The sequence below is a fragment of the Eptesicus fuscus genome, chromosome 2, assembly GCF_027574615.1.
Source record: "Eptesicus fuscus isolate TK198812 chromosome 2, DD_ASM_mEF_20220401, whole genome shotgun sequence".
In the NCBI taxonomy this organism is placed as follows: domain Eukaryota; kingdom Metazoa; phylum Chordata; class Mammalia; order Chiroptera; family Vespertilionidae; genus Eptesicus; species Eptesicus fuscus.
Genome location: NC_072474.1, coordinates 21,192,185 through 21,219,226, shown reverse-complemented (window position 1 = coordinate 21,219,226; position 27,042 = coordinate 21,192,185). Strand labels below are relative to the sequence as shown.

The following is a 27,042-nucleotide window of genomic DNA, read 5'->3' as shown; positions in this document are numbered from 1 at the left end:
CCAGCAAGCTTGCTGCAGGAACACAGCACGCAGCCACGTTACCTAAGTGCCCCCTCCCCACTTCCACTGGCATTTTAGTAATAAGCTCCTCTGACAGAAATTCTAGCGCCCTCAGCACCTTTTCCTCTCACGCACAGACACTCCTCATGTGTGCCTCCTTCGCAGCTCTCCCTCTCTTCCTTTCCATTCCCTTGATTATCTGCTTGATTTTCATGCACTTTCATTACAGCAAACATTTCGTAACTTGGCTTCCTACCTCAAATCTCTCCCCATCCAATCCATTTTTCTGCCTGAGTAATCTTTCAGTAACATCATTTTCAGCAAACCACCCCTCTGTCCAAGAATGTATAGATCCCCACACCTAATGATAAAGCCCAGCATCCTTAGCATGCCATTCAGGTTCTCTACAACCAGCCTGACCTCTTCTGGATTTTTCTGTAGGATCACAGGTCCACTGATGGTCCATCAACACAGCTATGGCATTCCCAGCTCCACCAGCAATATCCTGGGCCCTGCCTCTCTCCTGCCATCTCACCTGTCAAAGCCCGCTCCTCCATTAGGGCACTTCCTCCGCTAAAAGGCCTGGCTTTCTTTCTCATTATACTCATAAATATCCTCTAAGTGTTTTCCATAGAAAGTGAACTTAAATCCTCCGGCACCAGCAGAGCATAGGACAAAGATCACATGGATGGAAACCCCCTATGAACCTGCCCAACCCGTGGCACTGAGGTACCCTGCGCAGAGCACCTGTAATGCTCCCTGTGAACCCCACTCAGCAGGTGCTGGCCAGGTTAGGAAGCTGTGCTGAGCCAAGTCAGGAACCACAATTCAGGCTGCTCTGAAGAGCCCAGGGGAAGCCCATTGGCAGCCCGGAAGAAACGAGCGCTCTGCAGTGCTGAGCTGTCTCAGAGAGAAAGAGAAAGGGTGTGATGAGATGGAGAACATCTTGGCAATAAAAACTAGCTTCTGAAGAATTTATGAGTAGCAACCGATTCGCCAATACACTCTGTACAGAAGTGTTTAACTAGCTCCTCGCCAAATAAAATTTAGTACACTGAAAATCAAATTTCCAATATAACTGGAAATTTTCTATGATCAAACGTATTTATAAAACTACTTTAAAATGTGAGTAATTTACTCTTCTTTTATTGGTTTTGCAGTAAGTGAAATGGCAATACTACTCTAATTGGTAGTAAGTATAGAAATAAAAAAGTCTAAAAATTAGATACATTAGAGATGAGCCTATGTAGAATTAGAATAAAAAATCAGTAAGCTCAGAAAACATGGGACATTTGTTCAATACAAATTTAAGTGGATAAAGGAAACAAAACAGCAGAACTATCCTATATAATAAAAGGCTAATATGCAAATTGTCCCCTCAGGAGTTTGACCGACCAGGAGTTCAACTTCTCGCTATGACATGCGCTGACCACCAGGGGGCAGCATGAAATGAAGAAAGGCCCCGCCTGGCAGCCGGCAGCTGGGGAAAGGAAGGCCCCGATCGGCCCTGATCACCAGCCAGGCCTAGGGACCCTACCCATGCATGAATTTCATGCACCGGGCCTCTAGTTAAAAATAATAACTAAACTGGCTAAAATTATTGACATGCAATCAAAAAATTATTGCATAACTTAAATAATTAAAAGTATTAAAAACTTCCATGAATGATAACAAATCTAACTGAAGGCCAAAATAACCCAAAAATAAATAAAATACTAATATGACATTTACCAGAAATTACAATTTTTTATGTATTTTTATTGATTTCAGAGAGGAATGGAGAGGGAGAGAGAAATCAGCTGCCTCCTGCACTCCCCTCACTGGGGACCAACCCCACAACCCGGGCATGTGCCCCTACCGAAATCGAACCCAGAACCCTTCAGTCCACAAGCCAATGCTCTATCTACTGAGCCAAACCAGCCAGGGCCAGAAATTACAATTTCTAAAAACCCAAATATAAAAATTTTACCTCATGAGGAGAATTTTAAACCTGAAATGTCATAGCACTGCTATGATACAGTATCATAGTTACAAAAATGTCATTTCTAATAATGGCTACACTGAGATAGCCTAGCCTGGTAAGGAATATCTCAAGCTTTGGAGTCAGAAAGACCTGAGGCCAAATGCCATCAAGGGCCCTGATTAGCTGTGTGACTCCAGGTAGTTTACACAACCTCTCTGAACTGTAGCTTCCTCATCTACAAAATTAGAATAATCATGCTTACCTAAGAAAGTTATTGTGAAGATTTAATGAGATGCTGTATAAAAAGCCCTTAGCACAATGACCAGTTCATTATAACCTCCCACCAAATAATGTCTGTTTTTGTTCCCAAGCCTTCATTCATTCATTCATCTGGAATCTATGGAGCTCCTTGCAGGAGCTCTCATAACACAGGCATATGGAAACCACAGGCCCTGACTGCTGTGAGCATTGTGCAGATTAAAGAGGGCAGGAGAAATGGTCTAACAACAAAAATACCATATCTAGGTCTCATACTTGACATCAGAATAAACAAATACATAACCTAGCAGATGGCTACGAGAGAAAAAAAAATTAAAACAAAGCACATGGCATTAATACTATCCATCTGCATATTACATTCAAAATCCAACTGGCTTTGCTTTTAGGCACTCTGCTGCATGTGATTCCAATACCCCACAAAAGCCACAGTCTGAATTCACAAGTCCCCATTAAGTCACTTAATCCGATCACTTCATTGAGTGACCCCTATCTGTCCAGCAGCCCATTAGGAGAACAGTGGCAAAGGTGAGGTTGCAGGACAACGAAGACGGGCCCAGGGGCTGGTCACACTCACAACAGGGCCTAGAAGCTGACAAGGAAAGGTCGACTGTCTAGAACCAGTGAACATGCCAGATAGTCAGGTCGGAACCAAACAAGCGATCCCAAGACAGCAATGATGCCCTTTCCCAGGCTGGTGCTGTACTTGCTTATTCCCATCTGTAGCGCCAAAATGCTCCCCACGCTAGGACTGCCTGTGACCATACAGAGGCTATGGAGAAGCCCAGGTGTGGGGGCAAGAAAAAAGTGGGGGAAGGGAGCAACTCTGAGTAATGACTTTTCCAATTTATTTCAACCATCATTGATTGATTTCCTAATGCCTGTTAAAGCCTTGAGAGAAAATAAGAACTATCAGTGATGCTGTCTTCCCCTCCCCCCACAAGAAATACACACCAAAATGACTGTCTGGCCAGGATTTATATCCCCAGGATCTGAAAAGTCCAAGTGTTTGGCCTGCCACGTTTCAGAGCCCTGTCTACAGCAATGAGGTACCACGGTTCCATGTTCGCTCACAACCTCTCCTTTAACTGCCTCTGAGGCCGTTAAGCTTTGCACATTTACTCAAACATAAACATGAACATTTCCCCTTTAATGTCTTTTTTCTCTCATAACAATCTGTACTCTAATTCAAAGAAACGCAATTTCATCGTTGGTTCACCAGGCTGAGGTTTGAGAAAAGATCGTATGAGACAAACCATAATGACGAAGAAACGTAATGAGGACGACACAGGCCGATGATTTCAAGCAATACAGTCATTTACCAGAAAGCACTTGCTTCCCTGATGAAAGATGTAAAAAATTAAGCTCTAACTGCAGCCCTGAACTGTTATATTTTGGATGCCCGCCTGTGCCAGTGTCACCGTCCGCCTCACCGCTGAATCTCTAACTCAGAAGGGACTTTGGCCCCTAGGCAGAGGGGGCCGAAGGGAACTACAGCCACCATGACAGATGGATCATCGTTCGACTACGCAGTGTTGGTTTCACCCTAGTGTGGCCCAGTGAACGCCACACAGGGGCCCTAAGCCACAGCTGAAGGGGGGGTTTGACTTAGTGCCAGATGCTGCACTGCGGGGGACTCTGGTCTGACATGTCCCCAGTCAAAAGTGACTTTTCCTGGCCAAACAAAGCCTATCGTCCTTCCAGCCGACACGGCATTGCAGAATGCTGAACTTCTGCAAATAACAGAGGTCTCTGAAGAGAGAGAAGCCCTTCATGAGTAAACAAATAAGGCAGGACACCAGCATTTGCAAAGGAGGGAGAGAGATGTCTGCAGAAAAAAAGTCAAGTGTGTAAGAATCTGTTTAGATCTAAAGTCTGGTCTTGGAGATGGAAGGGTTAAATATTTATTGTAAATAGAAATGAGAAAGTCATATCCCCAAATGGATATAAGTGACCAAAGGCCTCGCATGGAGCAGAGGACACCAGACAATGTATTTCTGGTCCTTCTGGGTGCCCTGCCGTTTGGGAGACCGGAGAGATCTGGAAGAAAGCTGACTCACTGAAGGGAAATCACGCATAAGAAAGGGAGAAAGGAAAGGCACTGGTCAGATGGCCATGAATGGCCGAGATGGGAACCAAGCACAGAGGATGAGGACGGGAAGTGCGAGGGAGAAGTGGAGAGCTAGCAAGGATCTCCTCTTATTGCCCTCTATAGATCCCACTTTCTCTTCAGAAAGTAGCAGGATGACTCTCAGAGGGAAAGTGGGGGCGGGGTGGGGGTGGGGGTGGGGGCGGGGGTGGGGGCGGGGAGGAAGATTAACCGAAGTACTTATATGCACATATGCATAGCCCATGGACACAGACATAATGTGGTGAAGGCCCGTGGGGGCAGAGGTAGGTGCGGGGGGAGGGGGTCAATGGGGGAAAGGGGAACATCTGTAATACTTTCAACAATAAAGATAAATTTCAAAGTAAATAGTTTAAAAATGTTAAAAAAATTAAAGAAAACTAATCTAAAGTCAGACCTGGACACCAGGTCCTACCCCACTGGGATGAGCCAGCTGACAAGAAGTCCATGGGGAGAAGGGGGACTTGGCACAAGAGGAAGACTGGCACCTACGAAGTGACGTGGCACCTGTGGCCCCAGACGGTCCTCGGAAAGTGCTGGGGCTCCTGTACCAAAGGAAGCCGTAGAAGGCAGAGTGACACACAGCCAAACGATGCTTCCTACTTCCTACCCAAAGGTTTTTCCAATTTGTAAGGTGGACATAATCTCACAGTCTTCCAAATAAATGACTTACAGGATAATGTATGGCATTATCACAGATAGCCCAGGGAAATAAAAAACCAGGAAAATAATACCATTATCGGTAAAGCCCAAATTTCAGCCATCAGGGGGTAACTAAGCACTCCACATGTGAACAGACTGCAGAAGCTTAGCCGGTAATGTTCCTTGGCAAGTCAACACACTCTTTAAAACTAAGACTTTTTTCTTTTTCTTTTTAATAGTCCTATGCTTTGTTTTCCAATAGAAAATAAAAACTGGCTTCCTTGCTGTTGGGTAGCAAGTGGATGTGCTCATTCTTGACACCCACTACAACGAATAACCCCACAGGTTCTCTATCTTCCTAATATCACTATTTCCCAAATATGAATTGATCTCAAAACACACACACACACACCAAAAAAAAAAAATAAAGCCAGTTCTTTTTCTCCATAGGAAGTAATCAAGGTGATTTGGTTTGCTTAGTTGGGTTTTTCTAAGTGTATTTCTTTTTTCCTTTCTGGAGAAAAAAAAGTCCTACTTCAGTGTGAATGCCAACTTCCAAAAAGAAGTAGGTACATTTTACACAAGAGGAAAGTATCCCTGATGTGAGAAGGTGGGAGGTTCTTTTATGTTGATGAAACATTGTTCTTTTAAATGTTAACTTATAATAATCTTACTACCATGAGTCACAAAAAATTATTCACAAATAATCGTAACAGAGCTTTGTACCCTATGCAGGAAAAAACCAGTCTTACACAACAGCAGGTTATTTTGCAAGATAAACACCAGAATTTAGTCACCTAGCACTTACCACTTACAAAGTTATCCTGAATTGTAGACTACTTACCATGTCAAAGATCAGTTAGATAATTTTTATATTTTATTATATACTAGAGGCCCAATGCACAAAATTCATGCACTCAAGGGGGTCCCTCAGCCCAGCCTGCACCCTCTCGCAGTCCAGGAGCCCTTGGGGGATGTCCGACTAACGGCTTAGGGGGAGGAGGGGGGCGTGGGCCTAAGCCGTCAGTCAGACATCCTTAGCACTGCTGCCAGTCAGACATCCTTAGCACTGCTGCGGAGGCAGAGAGGTTCCCGCCACCACTGCTGCTCTCGCCAGCCATGAGCCCAGCTTCTGGCTGAGTGACACTCCCCCTGTGGGAGCGCACTGACCATCAGGGGCAGCTCCTGCATTGAACGTCTGCCCCCTGGTGGTTAGTGCGCATCACAGCGACCAGTCGTTCCATCGTCGGGCCAAAACCAGCTCTCCAACATCCCCCAAGGGGTCCCAGATTGCGAGAGGGTGCAGGCCAGGCCGAGGGACCCCACTGGTACACGATCAGGGCCAGGGAGGGATGTGGGAGGTTGGCCAGCTGGGGAGGAACCATGGGAGGGCTCCAGGCCATGTCCGGCCCATCTCACTCAGTCCCGATCAGCCAGACTCCAGAAGCAAGCTAACCTACAGGTTGGAGCGTCTGCCCTCTGGTAGTCAGTGCACATCATAGCAACTGGTCAACCAGTTGACTATCTGCCCCTTGGTGGTCAGTGCACATCATAGCACAGTGATGGCGAACCTATGACACGCATGACAGCACTGACACGCGTAGCCATTTCTGATGACACACGGCCGCATGCCAAGGATGAAACATTTGCTGCTCCTGAGGATGAAACATTTGCGACTAGAGTCTTGGAGTTAGTTTTTTCCTCAAAGTGACACACGACCCGAGTTATGCTCAGTTTTTTGGCGAAGTTTGACACACCAAGCTCAAAAGGTTGCCCATCACTGTCATAGCGGCTGGTCAACCAGTCAACTGTCTGTCCCCTGGTGGTCAGTGCACATCATAGCCAGTGGTTGAGCGACCTTAGCATATCATTAGCATATTATGCTTTGATTGAACGGATGACTGGACGACCGGACACTTGGCATATTAGGCTTTTATTATATAGGAAGTAAACTTCTAAAATCATAAACTTACAGAAAATTAAAGATTCAAAAAACAGTTTATTGGGTTTGCTTCCCACCACAAACCATTGTTTCCCTTCTAATTTATAGTGTCTCAGATTAAACCCATGATGAGTTTAATAGCTTCCCAAATATTTTACTATATGTTTTAATTCGTTTTCCAAGTTAACCCTAGTACCCAGTTTTCTCCAAAAGTAGCTCTAAGTTTGCCTGTCTAATTTCATAGTCACTACCCTGATCCAGACTCCTAACTTCCTCATACTGGACTTCTTTAATTGCTCCAACTTTCTTTGCAATGCCTAAGATCCCTAAAGGACTGCATCATGTGTTTCTAGAGCTTCTCTCACCCTCCAGAGCAGGGGTCCTCAAACTTTTTAAACAGGGGGCCAGTTCACTGTCCCTCAGACCGTTGGAGGGCCGTACTATAGTTTAAAAAAAACTATGAACAAATTCCTATGCACACTGCACATATCTTATTTTGAAGTAAAAAAACAAAACGGCAAAAACACCCGCATGTGGCCCGCGGGCCGTAGTTTGAGGATGCCTGCTCCAGAGCATAAACTCGCCTGATGACTATCTACTCGCCATCCAGCTGACATCTCCTGGGTGGAAACAGTTTTGTAGGTTACACTCAGGCCTTCCTCATGTCTAGTTCCTGTTCAACTGCTTCTCTGCCAACTAAAGTCCCTGCTCTCCACCACCTCCCCCCCGGCCCACAATCAGGCCTTTCATGCTGGTTTCCTAGGATTTGTTGAAAGGGCCTATTGTTATGGAATCATGTCATAACTTGAACATTTGAACTTCTTTCTGAACCAGATTACTCTTCAAAGACAGAAACCAGGACTTTTCCTTCTGTATCCCTTGTGGTACCTAATCCACAGCTTCGAAACCAACTCGACTCAATCAATGATTATTGATTGAGAGGTGATGTCATGGGTTTCTTGAATTGACTTGGGTTGTATATATCCTGCTGTGGAGATAAAAGGTTCTCACACCTGCCCTTTCTAACCAGAATAGAGCTAAGGTTGTTGTCTACACAGGCACAGTCTCATGAGGGATGTGGAAAAACAGTCACATAATGCCGCTTTTCACATGAACTAGCCTTTGCTTCAATTATTTTGATATTTTAGATAAAAGGGTGGGGAAAGAAATGTGTGTAAAGGGGATAAATCATAGATATCTGAAAAATACTTTCAGTTCTTATCTTTATAATGGATATTTATAAATAAACCAAAAGTAGTCCCAAGATTCAAAAAAAAAAAAAAAGGCAGCATCTGTGCAAACTCCAGTTTAACTTCTGCAGTTACCAAAAATGCATTATAACCTGAATTTTCTCTTATATGTGTGTATATAAATACATGTATATACTGACTCTGCTATGTGAAAGAGATTTTAATTTGACCATCAGACTGTTGATTTTTAAAACCATTCTATCTTTTCCTGACCTACACTGATTTCTTTACATTCTGAATGAAATTGTACATGTTTGGCAGTAAGAATTTTGTCTGAAAAAGTTTTCTCTTCATACAATCTCCTCTAAAATGTAGATATCATTAATGAACACACAGATGAAAACAAAATATTAGGAAACTTTTATTGGAGTATCTTGAGTCAAATATTTAAATGTCTTAAAATGGAATGAAAGTGTTCCTTCTCTTATTTATATTTCCTTGACATGGAGCCTTAGCAATGGTATATATCTTCAGAAGCCTGTCACAGCCACATGGGACTCGAAGTAGCCCACCTATAGATGCAGGTCAATCCTACAAAGCAGCAGTATGGGAAATCATTTCGATTTGGCAAAACAGCTAAGCTTTCCACAGCCATAAAGGAATTCAAGGTTATGGAAAAGTTTTGGTAAAATTCTGGTGGGGAGGGGGCATTGAAGAGAGGAGGGATGCCAGGAGAGCTCATTATCTGAAATAAACTTTGGTGGAATTGGCTCTCAAATATTTACATGCATAATTACCTGGGGCACTTAGTAAAAGGCAGATTTCTGGGACTTCTCTTAGTGGGTCTGAGGCCACGCCCACATATGAACATTTTCAACATGCTCACCTGGTATCTGGATGCAGAAAACCACAATTTTGAGACACAATGATCTACAAGAACACCTCACACTTCTTTTTCCTCTAGCATTTCCTAAAAATTCTTTCAGTGCTATCCTCTCTCAAGATCTTTGGGCAAAAGACAGAATTATGGTATAAATTTTTAGGTTGTTTCTAACATGAGCACAGTTACCTATGCTCTCCAAACAACAGGTTAATAACAGTCTGAGGGGAAGAAGCTCAAATGCAGCTGTAAACAGTCCCTGACACACACACACAAAGATACACAGACACACAGACACACACACACACACACACACACACACACACACAAACACCTTAGTTCTCTGGGTACTCCAGACAGAAAGTAAACACTCAATAATAGAACAATAACTTTGGAGCAATAAGTCACTGGAAATCCATCCTATGTAATAAAGAGATAATATGTAAATTGACCATCAAACCCTCGCACAAGATGGCTGCCCCCATGTGGTCACAAGATGGCCGCCACAAGATGTCCGGCAGGGGAGGGCAGTTGTGGACGATCAGGCCAACAGGGGAAGGTAGTTAGGGATGACCAGGCCAGCAGGGAAGGGCAGTTGGGGTGGACCAGGCCTGCAGGGAAGGGAGGGCACTTGGGGGGGAGGACCAGGCCTGCAGGGGAGGGCAGTTAGGGGTGACCAGGCCGGCAGGGGAGCAGTTAGGTGTCAATCAGGCTGGCAGGGGAGTGGTTAGGGGTCAATCAGGTAGGCAGGCAGGCGAGCAGTTTGGGAGCCAGCAGTCCTGGGTTGTAAGAGGGATGTCCCAGATTAGAGAGGGTGCAGGCTGGGCTGAGGGACACCACCCCAGTGCACAAATTTCATGCACCGGGCCTCTAGTCTAATATAATAAGTCAGCAAGGAGAACCAGGCTGGCCAAACTGAACTGAAAAGCTCTAGTGTTACTGACTATAAAAGAATTAAAACAGGAAAGCTTTAACTACATGTATACAAGCAAATATGTTTCTAAATTATTTTATTTCTTTTTACAACCCACTGAAATATATATATATATATATATATATATATATATATATATACATATATATATATATAATTTTATAGAAATACATTAATTCCATCATATATATGGTTTTTTTAAATTATTGCAATCTTCTTTCACCTTTATTTTTTCTGCTCATGGATAAGCCCCTGGAACCAATGTTAACAGCCTAGTATATATTAGTCCATATTTATCTCCCTATACATATAATCCTAATCAGACATATATCCATACAGACATTGATATGCACATGCATGCAACAGGGAGGGTTTTGTAATTTATATGCCATTCTGTATCTGTGTTTCTCACTGAATAATCCCTCATGGACATCCAAGGTATCTGGTATACCTCTATTCATTCTTTTTAGTGGCTGCATAATATTCTATGGTATAAATTATCACAATTTATTCTACTAGTACCTTGTTGGTGGGCTTTCACTCTGTTTCCAGTTTTTTACCACTACAAACAACGCTGTCCTAGAGATTCCTGCACATATGCTTTACTGGTGACCTTGTTTCTACAGGAGAGATTTCCAGGAGTAAAACTACTGGGCCAAAGAGTATATGTATTTCTAAGTTTTAAAAGTTGTTGCTAGATTGCTTATTTTTCAGGCAGTAACATCTCACAGTCACAAACAAAATAGCTAATATTTTAATCAAGATAAAATAAAACTGTGCTTAGAAGACAAGGAATCTATAATCTTCCGGTGGCCATCCTCTAGTCTCTGCTAGACCTCTAAGCCCAGCCAGGTCTTCTGCCCTGTTCCTCTCATGGGCCAGCCTGGCCACTCCCTAAAGCTGGGGACGCTAAATGAATGGCCTTTGTGCTCCCATAAACTCTCTACAATTAGATTTTAACGTTGACATATTTTTGCTTTTGTACCTTTTTCAAAGGAGAGGTTCAACAGTTTTCATCAAATTTCCAAAGGGGTCCATGACTCCAAAAAAGGTTAGGAGTCCCTCTCTGGAGTCTGGAGGATAACAAGAGGATTGGCATATTACTGATGACATGATCTGATTTTGCTGATGATAACCCCCCAAAAAGGTGAATTTTATTGGAGAGGTTTTCCTGTGTCCATCAAGCAATCAAAAAAAAAAAATGTATGCACATTTTTAAGACGGATCAAGCTCTACAAATAGTTTATGAAAGGGCACAGGTGCTGGCTAGAGGGGTGGGGGGGAAGGAAACAACAGAAAGAGTTGTTTTCAAAACCAGCTAAAAGATCATTTCTTCTCCAGTACAATGTTACTCAGATCAATTAGTACTATTTGATCTATGTAAAAAGAAAGGGAGTCATTTTGGTCTTCCGTTCACAGGGATAAACATTTCAGTGGAGAATGAGAGGGGATAGCTAAGTGGGGTAGAGAAAAAAAATAACTGTTTACAGAATTTGGAGCATATCTTTTGAGGAGACCCAATAAACACCTACGAGTCAGGGGTCATGTCTTGTGTAGTTGCTCCTTTTCTGCACTGCGGCTGGCTTCTCTCCACACACACCCTCAGCCCAGGAGCAGGCAAGTTTGAGCAAAGGAGGCATTCAGTAGATGGAAATTAAACCAATAAATAATTGAAACAGCTTTCTATAGAAAAAAATTACAGGAAATACAGTGGGTCCTTAAATTTAAGATTTCTTTGCTAGTAAAGGTTTGACATCAGGAATGCCATGATTTTTCTTCATTTGTAATTAATGCCAAGAAAAAATTAGAAAGACATCTGTCCACTTCTAAAGAAACTGTTTAATTCTTCATTCTTGTAAGATTCCTGTTTTTCATAAAATTACCTTCCATTGTTCCTACTTCATTTCATACATTATCACATGGTCATCAAAAGGTAAAATATAATCCTGACAATAGTTTAGCATGGTTATTAAATAATAACTATTAAATTAGTAAGATATCTAGACTCTAGTTTAAAATTTAAAACAAAGGACAAAGCCCGGCCAGTGTGGCTCAGTGGTTTAGTGTAAACCTATGAACCAGGATGTTTCATCATTGATGTTTCTATCTCTCTCTCCCTCCTCCCTTTCTCTCTGAAATCAATAAAAATATAGTTTTTAAAAACAACAAAAAACAGCCCTAGCTGGTTTGGCTCAGTGAGTGTTGGCCTGAGGACTGAAGAGTCCCAGGTTCGATTCCAGTCAAGGGCACATGCCCGGGTTGCGGGCTCAATCCCCAGTAAGGGGCATGCAGGAGGCAGCCAATCAATAATTCTCTCTCATCATTGATGTTTCAGGCTCTTTCTCCCTCTCCCTCTCTGAAATCAATAAAAATAAATAAGAAGTATTAAAAACAACAACAAAACAAAAATAAACATGACAAAGATGAAAACAGATATTTAAAATCATTAAATTAATATATAGAATTGGGCAAAAGTTGGTTTACTGTTGTGAGTATATGAAACAGAGTTTATTCTTGTATTATTAGTATTATTAATTATTGTGCTATTTTTCATACAAACAACTATAAGCCTACTTTTGCCCCACCCTGTATTTAGTCATTTTGCATCTAAAAGTACTGTGTTGCTCAGCTGGTGTGGCTCAGTAATTGAACATTGACATATGAACCAGGAGGTCAGGGCACATGCCTGGGTTTCAGGCTTGATCCCCTATGTGGGGCATGCAGGAGGCAGTCAATCAATGATTCTCTCTCATCATTGATGTTTCTATCTCTCTCTCCCCATCCTTCCTCTCTGAAATCAATAAAAATATATTCTTAAAAAATTAAAAATAAAAGTACTGTGTGCTTAGGAAGCAAATCTAGCTAAAGATATTTGTTAGATCCCCCTTGAAGATATTTAGAAATTATAGATTCCCTTGAAATAAAAACAATTCCACACAAATAAGAACTCAAGAGTGTCAGTCAAAAGGGGCCCAGAATTTCCTTCCTAGTAAGGATCGAATTTGTGTAATCTAATTTCCAGTTGACCATCATCATGGCCCTTGATTTTACCAAAAATCAAGAGAGAGACAGGATGTGATGAAGGGAGGGAAATTCTAATTGTTCTCTTTTAACATTTTTAATGAGAAACACTCCATTAAAAAATGTATAATAATATTTTCGGAAGCCCAAGTAGAGATCCCATTTCCGAATACAATACAGTGATTGTTCCAGTGGAAGCTTTTTTAAAGGATGAAGCCAATTAGTCATCTTTCTACATAAAATTTCTTGAGTCAGTTTCCAACTTTACGAGGCCCCTGTAGAATTCCAGTGGGCGGTCCTTCCGAAGTCCGTGGGAGCTATAAGAAAGTTCTGAGATGACATGAAATGATAATTAGGCCAGATAATTTCTGCTCAAAGAAAACACAGGTACTTTAGGAGAGTTGAAACATTCAGTATACCAAAAAGGCCAACTGTGTGCTGCTGGCTGCCCTTGAAGTTACTCCCAAGAGGCTTTGTCTAACTCCGATATGACACTGCAAATTTGGTTTTGTTGCCTGGTGCTTTCATGAGGCAATGGTTTCAGAGCAGCATCCTCCTTTTAAAAAATACATTATTAGGAAATTAAGAGTATTAATTAATTAAGAGTATTAATTAATTAAGAGCATTAAGAAATAGTCCCCTCCATGCCTGCTTATTTAATGAAATGGACTTGCTTTGAGTGAGCATCTCTGTGTGAGGAAGCGTAGAGAAGCACTGAACTGAGCAAGACCACGTTTTATCCTTGAGCAACTGCTCACGTCCATTGAATCAACTCAAGGCTGTGGCCTCAGCAAAACAAACTGCTTCCAGAAAGGAAAAAGGGGTGGTAAAAAAACAACAACAAAAAACAGTAGCACTGTACAGACAACAGACCAACTTTTAAAGTACAAGACCTACCATATAATCAATCAAAGTCATTCAGGAAGAAATTTTTAAAGAAGAAGGCATAAAGGAAGTGAAATAAAATAACTAAGACATTTCCTAAAAGTATACTAATGTGTAGAGTTATATTCTAGTTACTTTTAGATAAATTTGGAAAGTAGACAGGACTAAAGACTAGTTGCTATCAGTGAACCTATATTATGACTGTAAGTAGTTTTGTCTTTTGTCCTCTGGTATAAAATTAGACATAGCTTCAAATGTGAAACTGATTTGCCAATCAACTTTATCAGACCTGTGTGACCTCCCCATTAGGACCTTCAGGCAATATCTGAGACTAACCTAGAGAATGGTCAAATGAAATGGCAGGTCCGATTTTGGCAGGGGAAAAAAAAAAGCATAATGGTTCCTTTTCTTCAAGTTCTTTTATTGTGAGCTGCACGTGTGATTGTAGAACATTTTTGTACTGCAAGATCATCACAACTAGAAGGCATTTTAGAGATCAGTTCGTTAAAACCCATTATTTTATGCCGGGAAAACATCAGCGGTGCCTAAAGTCACATTTAGTGGCAGAGGCAGGACTAGAACCCAGCTCTCCTGACGGCTGATCTAATGCTATATTTTACCAAATAAAATCAAAGGTTAGCAATTTATTTACCATCTATTGAGATAATATAAATAAGTACATTGTCCTTATTTCCTATAACTGCTCTGCTATTTCTCACAAGTCAAAGTGAGAGGGGCTAAATTTAGTCCCAACCATTAACATGACCCCATTCAACGATTTAGACAATCAACTTGGGTAAATTCAGGTTTCCTCCTGCTTCCTGGCTCCTCTCCAAGATCGTATCTACGTGTGTACGAGCAGAGGCGGCTTCAGTGGCCTCAGAGCGCGGGAGGAGGGAAGTCTCAGACCCAGGCCCATTCTCTCCTCTAACTGCGTTGTCCTCGGTGGCATCTCCCTGTCCTCTCCATCACTGGGTGTCCTGCTGGTGTCTGATGCTGAAGATGGTGGCTGGGACCTCGTGGTGCATTCTCCCCTGACTGGAAAGAGCCTGGTATCACTTGCTGAATCTGCCCCTCCTTCCTGCTCACTGAGGCCCTACCACTACGCCCTGCCTGCACACTCCCCGCTGGGAGCTCCCAGCGAGCACCTGGGTATCTCTCCACAAGGTGCACTGGAACTTCATCACCTTCCATGCCACCTGAGACACTAAAATGCTGCGAAGTGGAACTCAAGTTCTCCCCTGCCCACCTTGCTGTGGGGGCCCCAGGTTCACTGCTGAGGTAGCAGGCAGAGTCTATCTTGTGGAGTGGTCTTCTCTGCTTCTCACTCTCTCTCCACCCACCTAAAGCTTCTCTATCTTCCTTCTCAAAAAAGTTCAGCCAGAAGAGAGAGGGGTAGTCGTACTTCACTCTCTGATTGTTCGGCCTTCTTCCTAAAATTTTACAATCCACCATGGCCAGACCAGTGATAGGCATTACCCTGCCTGTGGGACCACATCCCCTCCTTCCCAAAGTGGGGTTCACTCTTCCTTCTCTGGACCCATAGTGTGAGGTAGTAAGGCAGAACACAATTAACAGCAAAGAAAGACAAAAAAAAATACATTAATGTAATATTTTAACACAGTTTCCTCATTGCAGCTCTTATATTCATGACCCCAGAGCCACAATACTGATGGGCGGGTTATTCGAATGGCTAATTCCAGGGCCCAGGGAATAAGAACACACAAGCTGCAGCTTGACGGCCAAGTGCAGTCCACACCCTCCACCAAGGGAGACAGGATGAGCCAGGAAGGCAGAGGACCACTGGGCTGGGACTCTGAGAGAAAGAATAGGGGTCACCTCGGGCGGTGAGGAGCAGAAGACCAGACCTCTGTGGTGAAAGACCCTACACCCTCGGCCTGACACAGCAAATCAAAACATCTTGGTTACTTTCCTGTCTGTCACTACCGGCAGGTTTGTCTCCTGCGTCATTCCATCCAGAAGGAAACTAGAAAAACAATCTGACTTATGGGGAATGGTGGGGTTAGAGTTAACATCTGCACAGCATGTTATGTTCCCTGAAAGAAACGTGCCCCATCGAGTGAATTAATATTTCTCCTTTGAAGTCCTTATTCACATTCAGCCCTTCCGATACGTGAAACATAATCTCTCATCCTTTTCCCTGCCTCGCAACCTTGAGGAGCATGCTGAAGCCTCTGCTCGTGAACTCGTACCTTACACACACGAGAAAGCGCTTACTGTGGGAAGGGAGAAGCGGCACCGTAGGATCAGAATCCAGCCTCAGGTGGTGGAAAATCAAAAGATGGCAACTATAAAGCCCCCAAAGTGAGGTTCAAAGCAAGTGAAAAATTAAAAGGCAAATATAAAAGGCTCCTTGCCTAAGATCAGCAGAATACAAGAATTACCAACAAAAACTCTCGGGAGAGACAGCCTTCCTGTTTAGAAGTCTGAGGTTGTCGGATGAGATAAGGGAAGGGAAGAGGACCGAGCGAAAAGCAGTCAACTAAGCCCAGGAAATGGAAACAGAAGATATGCATTTAGAAATGGGATCCGCAGCTGGGCAGGATGCAGCCGACCACTCTCAGATGCCATATGGATCTGTCTACCGGAAGGTGCTCAGACCTCCAACTCCCTGAAAATGTTTTGAAACATAATTAAAATCTACACAGCTTCTCTCTACACCTCTTGTCACATGTTCAATTTTACCTCCTTTTGTTAATTTATCATCCTCTCCCCACTAGACTATAAGTCCCCTGAGAGTGAGGGCTTCATCTGGGTTTGCTCACTACAGCATCCCAGTATCTAGCATAGAATTTGGCACATGATTTGTTGGCAAATAAAATTCGGCATGAAATTTGAATCATACATAGGATGCTTTCCAAAACAGCTCTCCAATCATCTTTGGACAGTAACTAAAGTTCCATAGTCAGGGATTCGTTGCTCTGAAGGAAGTCAGTCTTCAATGACACCCAATTAAAATGCAACTGCCACCTGAGAAGACTCTTGCTCTAGGTAATTATTTAACACCTTACTAGGTGGTTAGATGACAGATAACTGAGAGAAAAACCCTCCTGACATGGAACTTAGAATAAGGAGCTGCAGAAAGATGCCAAGGACAAGCCACAGAAAGAGAATACATATCACACTGCCTCCTTGAACTTCCAGAGGTTTATACTAAACATGTGTCTTCATTTCTCCTACAAATATGTCGAACTATTATGTTCCCCATAAAAAAACCACATTACCTTCTCACACTTCCTACTATCCTGTTTCATATTCCTTCCCTATGAGCCATGTTTTTTATGCCTCCACAGAAATATGAAAGATTAAAAAAAGAATCAGCACAAATTACAAAATGAAGATTCAAAGGTTCCAGAATGATTTGTATTCTCTCCATAATCACTTTCAACCTTTCATCTTAGAGCACTCATAAATCACACACACTCCATCCAAGGACACAGTGAGCCCCAAATCTCTATTATTTTCAGGCTGATTGCAAACAGCTAAGCCAATCCCATAAACAACTAAGTGGGAAGTAGCTAACATTTCATCTTTGTTTTGAGCAGTGGTTTTCAGAACTCTGCCCGATCTAGGCCCAGGGCTGCCTAAGATGATCAGCCGGGGCCCTGGGCGTGGAGGATGAGGAGAAGCAAGGGGGACATGGAGAGCACAGGGGTCTGTGTCCTGCTCCAGCGACAGCAGCCCTCTTCTGCTCTCTTTTCCAGAGGGGCTTCCACTCCAAATTCCATTTGAAGAACCATTCCCATGGCTTTAAGAAGTCTGCAGAGCCCGATTCAAAGTACTCAAAACATCTGTGCCTCTTCTTCCAATAAAAGTATGCTACACAGCCTGAAAAAGAAGCATTTGCTACAACATGATATTAAAAATAAGTTAAGAAAATTTCTCTCCTAAGAGGCTTTTCATCTTGCTAAGTTTTTGAAGTTTAGGGATTCCCTAATTTACAAAACATTTGTGTTCCAGAAGTTTAGTTTGTAAGGTAGGGCTTTGGAACTCAGGGCACACTTTCCTAGAAAAAAAAATATTTTGCTGATCCCAAGGCTAGCGATGAAAGCTTGATGCCCTACAGGCAAAGGATAATGTCACTGATACCACTAGAAGTGGCGTTTTCCTTTTACTCCTTGCTGAATGGGCTCTGTGGGCAAGTGGGGGCACCTAACCACCATTTGTTATTTCTTTGAAGCAGCTCATCCTGTGATGTGTGATGAAAAGGGAGCTAGTGGCATGGAAGTGCTTCTCTTCCTCTCTCTCTCTCTCTCTCTCTCTCTCTCTCTCTCTCTCTCCTCTCTCTCTCTCTCCCCCACACACACACACCACCAAGTTCCAAGTCAGTCCACACCCACCATGGTCAGTGGCTGGCCAAGTGCACATGCAACAGTTGTTTGCAAGCTGGATTGGATAATGCCTGTAAGCCACTGCCTAGATCCACTTCTTAAAAGCTAACTCATAGTTTGCTCATTTAGTCTCCAATATTTCATACCATTTTATTAGGACAATCTGGCATCTAATATACTAGTAGATCCCTAAAAAGCTTAAGAAGATCTAACACTTAAAAATGCTAGCAGTGTTTATAACTCAGAGAGGGAAGGGAAGGGAAGAGGAGAGGAGGGGAGGGGAGGGGAGGGGAGGGGAGGGGAGGAGAGGGGAGGGGAGGGGAGGGGAGGGAAGGGAAGGGAAGAGGAGGGGAGGGGAGGGGAGGGGAGGGAGACCATATAACTAGAAATAATTTTGTTTATTTCTAATAATTCTAGGTTGGACTGAAAATTAACTTTTGTTTTTCTTTCATTTTGGCTCATTTGGGAAGTTAATGAATGGAAAGAAAAAAAATTAGCTTTAACCAAACAATTCTAAAGGATTTCAGAATGTCAAAACTTAAAGTTTATGAATAAATTTGACTCTTTTAGCACCACAAATTATCAAAATATTAATAGTCAATTTTCCACCCAAACTGTTGAGCAATTCAGAATTCTTTACATCAAAACTCTATGAAAATTCTCTGCCACAAAAGCAAGTAATTTAACATTTTAAAATTAAATCAATTTTTACCAATGAATATTACCATTAGGACAGATATTAAATAGAAATGCTCTTATGGAAGGGCTTCCATTTCTCAAACAGAATAATAATAATAATGAGGAGGAGGAAGAGTTCTTCCTCTGTGTGACTTTTGCACTTTTTGCAAAATTCTACCTTCATAGTCTGCACTATCACATTGTACTGCAATTTTTTGCTTCCAGATCTCTTTTTCTAGGTGTCCCCTGAGTAAAGGGACTAGAAGAGTATGGACACTGGCGGCTCACAGAACTAGGTTCTGTTCCAAGTTCAACTCCTTAGTGAGTTTGCAAGGGCAAGTTATCTATATTCTCTAAAGGTTGAGTGTTTCATCTAGAGATCATAATAAATACTTGTCTCAGAGGGCTGTAGGAGATTAAATGCAATAATATATGTAAAATTATATGCCCTGAATACAGCAAGATTGATGGTGAAGATGAAGCCCTTATATCCCCCTCCCCAATGCCTAGCCCAATTCAACACGTTTTTTTAATTGACTTGAACTTTCCCACACTGTCTGCCTTATGAAGTCTTACATTTCTTAGAGGAGATGATATCTGAGCAAAATATACTACCATGCCTTTACCTGATCACTGCTTGGAGACCCCATAGTGCTTTGTGAATGCCTCTATTTGCTCTTGTCCCACCAGCCTATCATATTTGTTCATGCTGCCTCTGAAGCTTGCAACTTGCTACATGAGGGAGAATAACATCAGCCTTTCATAAAACAGTGAGCTACTTTTTAATTTGCATTTCTAGAATCAGGCACAAGGTAAGACACATTCAATGTTTATCCCTGGGCCACGCTGAAGGCACCCATGATCACTAAGTGAACCCAAAGGGAGCATGTGCATTCCAAAGGAAGGAGACCAGGGATCAGACCAGATCCTTTCTTTTTTTTAAATATGTTTCAGAGAGAGGAAGGGAGAGGGAAAGAGAGAAACATCAATGATGAGACAGAATCATCAATAGGCTGCCTCTGCACACTCCCTCCTGGGGATTGAGCCCACAACCCGGGCATGTGCCCTGACCATGACCTCCAGGTTCATGAGTCAATGCTCAAACACTGAGCCACCCTGGCCAGGCCATACCTAGATCCTTTCCTAACCTTCAAGGCTCCACTCAAAGCCCACCCCAGCACAAAGCACTTATCCTAAGGATACTGTAAATTAAACATAGACACTCTTGGTTGAGGGGTGTAGTCCCGTCTCCTCAGACACCCTGTGAGGTCTGTGAAGAGAGGATTAACTAATTATAAATTATTTCACACAGAACAAGGATATATAACAGACAGGAAACAAATATTTGATTGCTTAATCTAGTTCTGCTTTCCAATGTGCTCAAAGCACTGCTGCAGGATTATCTAATTAATCCTCACTTGCTGAGGAGAAAGGCCTATTGGATCTGCAAAGACTGCAGCCAAGTTCCGGCACCCTCCGCGGTGTGAAGGAGCTTTGCCCACCCTCAGCGGCGCCTCTCTTCGGCCAGCTCTCAAGTTTTTGAACTAATGGCTCAGCACACAAAAATGAGCATTTTACACAAACCAAGAACGAATGGCCAACCAAGTCTTGGCGGCATTGTTAACCAACAGTAAACTCTATTTTGAGTTACAGTTCCTCTAATTAAATGGACTGTGAAGTGCTCCCAAGTCTCCCGGAAAGAGGATGATGGGATCTACTATCTCCCCTCTGACAAACCTGCACGGAAATAATTAGATCCGGTGCAACTGAGAGCTAACTATTCTCATTAAGAATAGCTACAGCCTGACGTTTTCAAAGAGTACTAGCTAGACACCTCTTTCCTTCACACATTCTTCTCTTCTCCCTTTTTCATAGCAAGGATTTTCAGGGATAATAATAATAATAAGCCTCCACACTCATATATTTTTTAACTCTTCAAAATGCTTTCATACCTATTTGATACTTGCAGTTACCCTCAAGACAGTTAGAGAAGATAAGATAGATCATCTCACTTTACATTAGCACAAAGGATCAGAGTGGCTGGTCCAAGGTCCCCACCAATGAACAGCAGCAGGGGGATAACATCCCAACCCTTCCTCCCCATCCTCGGTGTCATTTCACCACAGGCATGCCTCCGACACACAGCAGGTTCGGTTCCAGACCACAGCATTAAAGCAAAGGTAGCCATAACGCAGGTCAGGTTACATTTTTGGTTTCCCGGTGCATATAAAAATTCTTTATACTCTACTGTAGTCTATTAAGTGTGCAATAATATTATGTCTAAAAAAAACAATGTACATAACTTAATTAAAACTAGTTATTGCTAAAAAGCGCTAACCATCATCTGAGCCTTCAAAGAGTCATATTCTTTTTGCTGGTAGAGGGTCTTACATTTAATTTATTTAAAAAAAAAAACATGCAATATCTGCAAAGCGCAATAACAAAGTGCAATAAAATGAAGTGTGCCTGTACACTGTTGACCAATGGGCTTCGGTGTTGCTCCTCAGAACCTTCCTACACCATGGCCGGCAAGAAACGACACCTAAGGAGAGCGCGCTGGGTTTCTTAAGAAAAGACGAGGCGTCCCTGCAAAAAAACACTGCCGTTCAAATCCCTGGTCTTAACCAATGTGTTTCGCCATATTGAAGGCAGGTTTCCAACCAAAATGGTTGACTGGGAGCCAAATGTGGTGTTCTAAACTTTGTTCATGCTGTCAGTGTGACATATGAAAGAAATATGAATAAAGTGACAAGATGAAAACAAAGCTAGTGACTGGTGTGAGCCACACAGACAGGGTGTTAGCCCCGCATGCACTGCAACTGGGTCAAGTTAACACCTCTTTTCCCCCTGCATATGTGGTGTGGGAAAGCTATTCATGAGATGTTTTTAAATATTTAGGACCAAATAAATCAATATTGTTGGGAAACACTAACTCTGACCAGAACTCGTTTACTCACCCTAGTCCCATGTGAATAACACAACCAAGAATGTCAGGATGATCCAAGATCAGGATGCAACAGATGTTCAGCAGTTCCGCCCAGAATGCCCACCCAGGCCTGCTCTCAGCTCCACACTGGCCAGAGCCCGGGCGGGAACAGTACGATGACAGGAGCTCCCAAGAGCGACTTTGTGAGTAGCATTTAGTACCAGTGTAACAAAAATGGGCCTTCTAGACATTACCTGACTCTGCAATTCACTTTGCTGCTTCAGGCGGAGATTTTCAGGTGTATCTGCCACAGTAGTGAAGGACTGCTTCGGGTAGTGTCTGTGGAGAAATTTTTTTAAAGAACATAATTAAAATACTATGATACAAAACAATGCTTTCACACCAAATGTTTCATTCTTCCCTCTGTCCCAATGGAAAGAGGTGTCTTTCCTCTTAGCTGAGGTCACCTCTGTATAATTATTCTGGATCCCACCCCCTCCTCCATTCTCAGGACCCTCTATCACCCATTTATTCCTACTATCTCCCCAAATTTCAGCCTCAGCTTCTCTATGCTTTTAACTACTTGCCATTGGCATCCAAGTATGCTCAAGGCTCTCCTACCTTTTACTGTCCCCCCATCCACCCCACATACCATTCTAGCATGTGATGGCTAAAATCTATTCTCTCCTTCAACCAAACTTCCTTAAAAATAAGCCTAAACTCACTGTCCCCGCTCATCTCCTCTCCATCTCTCTCCCCAGCTCTATGCATTCTGGCTTCTAGCTTCTGTTTCCATAAGTTTCTCTGGTCACAGTTGCGATGACTTCCTGTGGACACACCCAACAGACCCCTTTTGGTCTTCCTCTTGTGTGGCCTTCCCTCCATCTGAATGCCCTTTCTTGATTTCTGTGTTATCACACACTCCTGACCTGGCTCCTCCCCGTCTAGCTCTTCCTTCTCTGTCTCCTGTGGGTTTCTTTTTGTTGATCTCATTCGTTCCCACAGTTTGGGGCACCTCCTCTGTAAGTGCTAATCACTCCCTTCATTCGGATCCAATGGCATTTCCACTTGTGTATATCCCATGCCCACCACAAAATCAACCAGTCTGAAACACAACTGTCCATCTTCTCACCCCACCCCAAGTCTTCCCCTGTATTCTCTTTCATTTATTAGTGCCCAACCACCCAAGCCAGAAACCTGAAGTAACCTTGACTCCTCACACATCCTATCCATCAATCACCAAGTCTATGGCTTCTTTCTCCTAAATATGGCTCAATTACATTAACTTTTCTCCACCTCCACTGCATTTTTTTTTTCATTATAGGCCACATTTATCTTCAGGTAACTACAACACTTGCCAATCTTGCCCTTCCAATCTGAATTGCCGGAACCAATGTTCTAAAATGTCTATCTGATTACATTATCCCTCTGGGTAAAACCTTTCAATGGCTCCCCACTGATCTGAGAATAAAGCCCAACATCCTATCTTCCCCCATGATCAGGCCTCTGCAGACTTCTCGCTCATCCACCAAGCTCTGGCCATGGAGTTCACGCTTCTCTTTGCCACCTCCATCCCCATATGCTGTTCCCCTGCCCTGAAACACTTCTTCTCCCACCCGCCTACCTGGCAAACTCCTCCTTGTCACTTAGGACTCGCCTTAGATGCACTTTCTTCAGGAAGCCTTCCTGGTTCTCCAACGTGCCTGGAATGTACTGTCTTTCCCATGATAATCCATCTGTATGTTCCTGTTGACATGTCTCTGTCTCACAGCACAAGGAGAGTGCTGTGGCTGCAAGAACAGGCTGTCCTGCCCTTTGTCAGAACACACTCAGCACCTACCAAGTGTCTGGCTCATAGTATGACTTCAATAAATATTTATGAAAAGAAGAAAAGACAGAGGGAGGGAGGGAGGAAGAGGAGGGGGAGATGGGGAGATAACAATCAGCCAAAACCTGAGAGCACAGGTCAGGCTACAGCAAAGCTTCACCGTGTTCTATCATATATGTAACATACATGGGCACACACGCAAACACACAGGCCCTCCTGCTGGTGAAGTGAGGGCACTTACTGCCCGGTGTGGGTAAGGACACAGCACTGATTCATGGCTGCCTCCCATCCCCCGCCACGCCCAGCTGGCCCTCGGGGTCCCTCAGCTGCTGCGGTTCCATCACCACAAAAGCTGTGGAACTCAAGGCTGTTCTTCAAAGAGCCCCCTCCCTGGCCCCTCTCCTTGGTGATGTCCACCCTGTTGTCTCTCAAAAGTCCTCTATGCCTCACTGTTTCAAACTCTGCTCTCCCAGTAGAAGGTTCTTTTCAGCATCCCCGTTCCTGGCTTCCTCTGAGAAGGTTCATGGAGTCACCGTTTGTCAATGCAAATAAGCTCTGAACAACCTACCGAAAGTACACTGGCACTTCTGAAATAAGAATTAGACACATTTTGTAGCCCTGTGGTGTCGGATTTGTGGTAGGAAAACGTCCATTAATGCCTCCTTTTGCCAGTGTTCTTCAGTAATGAAATGTCCCACATAAGTGTACTTTCCAGATAACTGAAGTTAAAACCCCGTAACTTACTGGAAGCACTTTAACTATTTTCATTAACATCCTTCAAAAAGCTTTACATCATCTTTCTGCCTTCTTAGAGCGTGAACCAACCCAATTTGAATTTTATGACTCCTCGGGGTCAGGTTAATAGATACGATCAGATGGCGATAGAAAGCAGCAGTGCTTTCCGAGTTCACGGGGCTGGGACGGCCTGAAGCGGACGTGATCGCTGCGCTTCTCTAACTGTGGGACTGTCAAGAGATCACTTCTCACACACAGCCCTCTGCCGTTCACATCTTCGTTTCTTTTGCTTTCCTTCTTCTAACCCAGACACTAGATAGTCAAGTTTGTTTCAGATGTTGGCAAAAACTAGAGTTACTGACTCTGTGAGGAAGCGCAGGAGGCCCTGGGGGCTACTTCTGAACTGTGCTGCACGCGTGAAGCTGGACAGACAATGCCGGTGTGCTCTGTAACATTTGCTAGTCAGCCTCGGAAAGCTGAATGTCACCGGGACTTTCAAGTGTAGCAACGGTATATGGCTCTACTTTAAAGCTAAAGTAATAGAAGCATTGTAATAGAAGCACTTTTTAAAAAATGCATTCTGTAAAATGTTTTTCTGAGATTTTCAAGGGTCCACGACTATTTCAATTTAAGAATTTACGTATGTCTTTTAACTACTTTAAAGATTGTAATTAAAATCTACTCTCAAACTTGTTACAGAGAGTTTAGCCCATTGAAACCCTGCTGTACTAACTTGCAAGTTAGTCTGGAGGCAGACTCTGGAGGGACAACCTACTCCTGCCATTTATGTGTAATTAAAAAGTCTGTTTAAATTTTAAACAGAAATGGAAAAGTGAATGGGGAGGCGGAGGGGCTATAATTTGCAACTGCTTTCCGGTGAGTACATGAATTTCCTTCACGCCAGGCAAAAATCATCCTATTTTGATGCTAGGGAAACCTCACTTACCACTCCTCCCTCTCATTTGGAAGTATCATTTCATGAAAATAATCTAATTATTCTCATCGTCTGACATTACAATGAGAAAACTGATCGATCTGAACTTACAAAGTACATGCATATAAATAAAACACCACTTTTATATGCTAGATATTGGCATTTAACACTAAGTTGTATTTGGAACAAGGTTTGCACTAAAAAAGAAAAATTTGAAAGCTTCTGCTGCCTTTTAGAAGACACTCTGCTGTCCTGGTGGCCAAAGCAGCAAACTTACTGACCTGCTGAGCAATTCTCCTGAGAACTATAAACAGCAATGCTTTGCACATTTTTCCAATATGTTTTTCAATTCTAAAATTCAAAGATTTTGTAATAGTGGGTTCACCCACATATAACATAACTTCTCTAAAGAGGCAAAACAGAAAGAAATTATTGAAAATTTTGATCTGGGAGAAAGCGTTCAGTTTAGTACCAATAAGCAAAATAATAAATGCTGAGGGAAAGAAGGAATTCATATTCGAAACTACTAGGAGTCATGAGCACTATTAAAACCTGAGGCTTTGGAGATCCAAGTTATCTTCAGAGCTAGCAAAATTCAAGAGAATAAGGTGTTGAAAAAAATGCCTACCTGTCAAGGGAGAGTGGAATGGTCCCATGAATCAAAAACATAAAACTCAGAATTAAATGTGATTACAGAAATGGCAGCACATACTGCATTAGCTTAAATAATTATAATATCTGGAGAAACCTAATTAATTTTGCCAAACTGGACATATCTGAAAATCCTGGGTTTCTTACCATTATGTCCATGTAGTAATCTCTGTCTAGTTCAACAATATTCTGCTCTAAAGTCATAGTCCCAATCCCTTCTCACCCACTACCTCACCTCAAAAGGAACCCAGACACAGAAATAAACGGAGGTGCCAGTGGTCCCCCGTGGGATTGATACCGGTTTATTATTCAACAGAAAAGGAATAAAAGGGGGACCAAAAAATATAGGCATGCCTACCTGTCAAGAGTGGGAATGGTCCCACTCTCTAACTGTGGGACTGTCAAACAATTTACACAGCTTTGCCAAAAAACTGCATTTAACATTCTCCAAGTCTATTCCCCGCTGGTTGATGGGGGAAGGGACTGGACAAAGGCAGAGTAGATGCATGCCCAGTGGAGGCCTGAGTGACATGGGAATGTAAGTGCCCATCAATCACACCTGGACACAGGTAATTGGCAGGGATGGGTATGGCCACTGCAAGTGCATGAAACCTGAATATGTAAACTTCTAAACCAGGGATGGGGAATCTTTTTCTCCCAAGGGCCATTTGTATATTTATAACATCATTCTCCGGCCATACAAAATTATCAACTTAAAAATCAGCCTGCTATATTTGGTTAAACATTTAATTAACTCAGACCTAATGATTTCCTGGGCTTTATACTGTCAGATGTTCCCCATCCTGTTACCCCTGGGACTCGCGCCCGCATGGCACAGGCCATGTTGGGCTCCACACAGGACTAATGACTGTAGTCTGGCCTGAAGGCTGAGCCACACCCACTGCAACATGGAACAGAGACTCGTGACACGGGCCCTGTTTCTGACTCTGCTGAACTCCCAGCTGTGCCTTTTCCAGGACTGGCTTAAGGTGCAGGGGACTTTGGAACCCGGGGAATGTAACTTTATGCAGATAAAGCCTTCTTCCACATTCCATCCTCCCCTGGGGGCCTTCTGAA

The 27,042-nt window shown here is 42.9% G+C and overlaps 1 protein-coding gene across 2 annotated transcripts in view; it reads right to left on the bottom strand.

The window, feature by feature from the left end:
• The window catches only part of NEBL (nebulette), a 382,588-nt gene that overhangs the window by 213,541 nt on the left and 142,005 nt on the right, over positions 1-27,042 (bottom strand). For both annotated transcript variants that reach the window (XM_054725862.1, XM_054725865.1), the window contains exon 3: positions 22,072-22,156. In XM_054725862.1, coding sequence (XP_054581837.1) covers positions 22,072-22,156 — 85 coding nt within the window. The remainder of the gene's footprint in view (positions 1-22,071; positions 22,157-27,042) is intronic.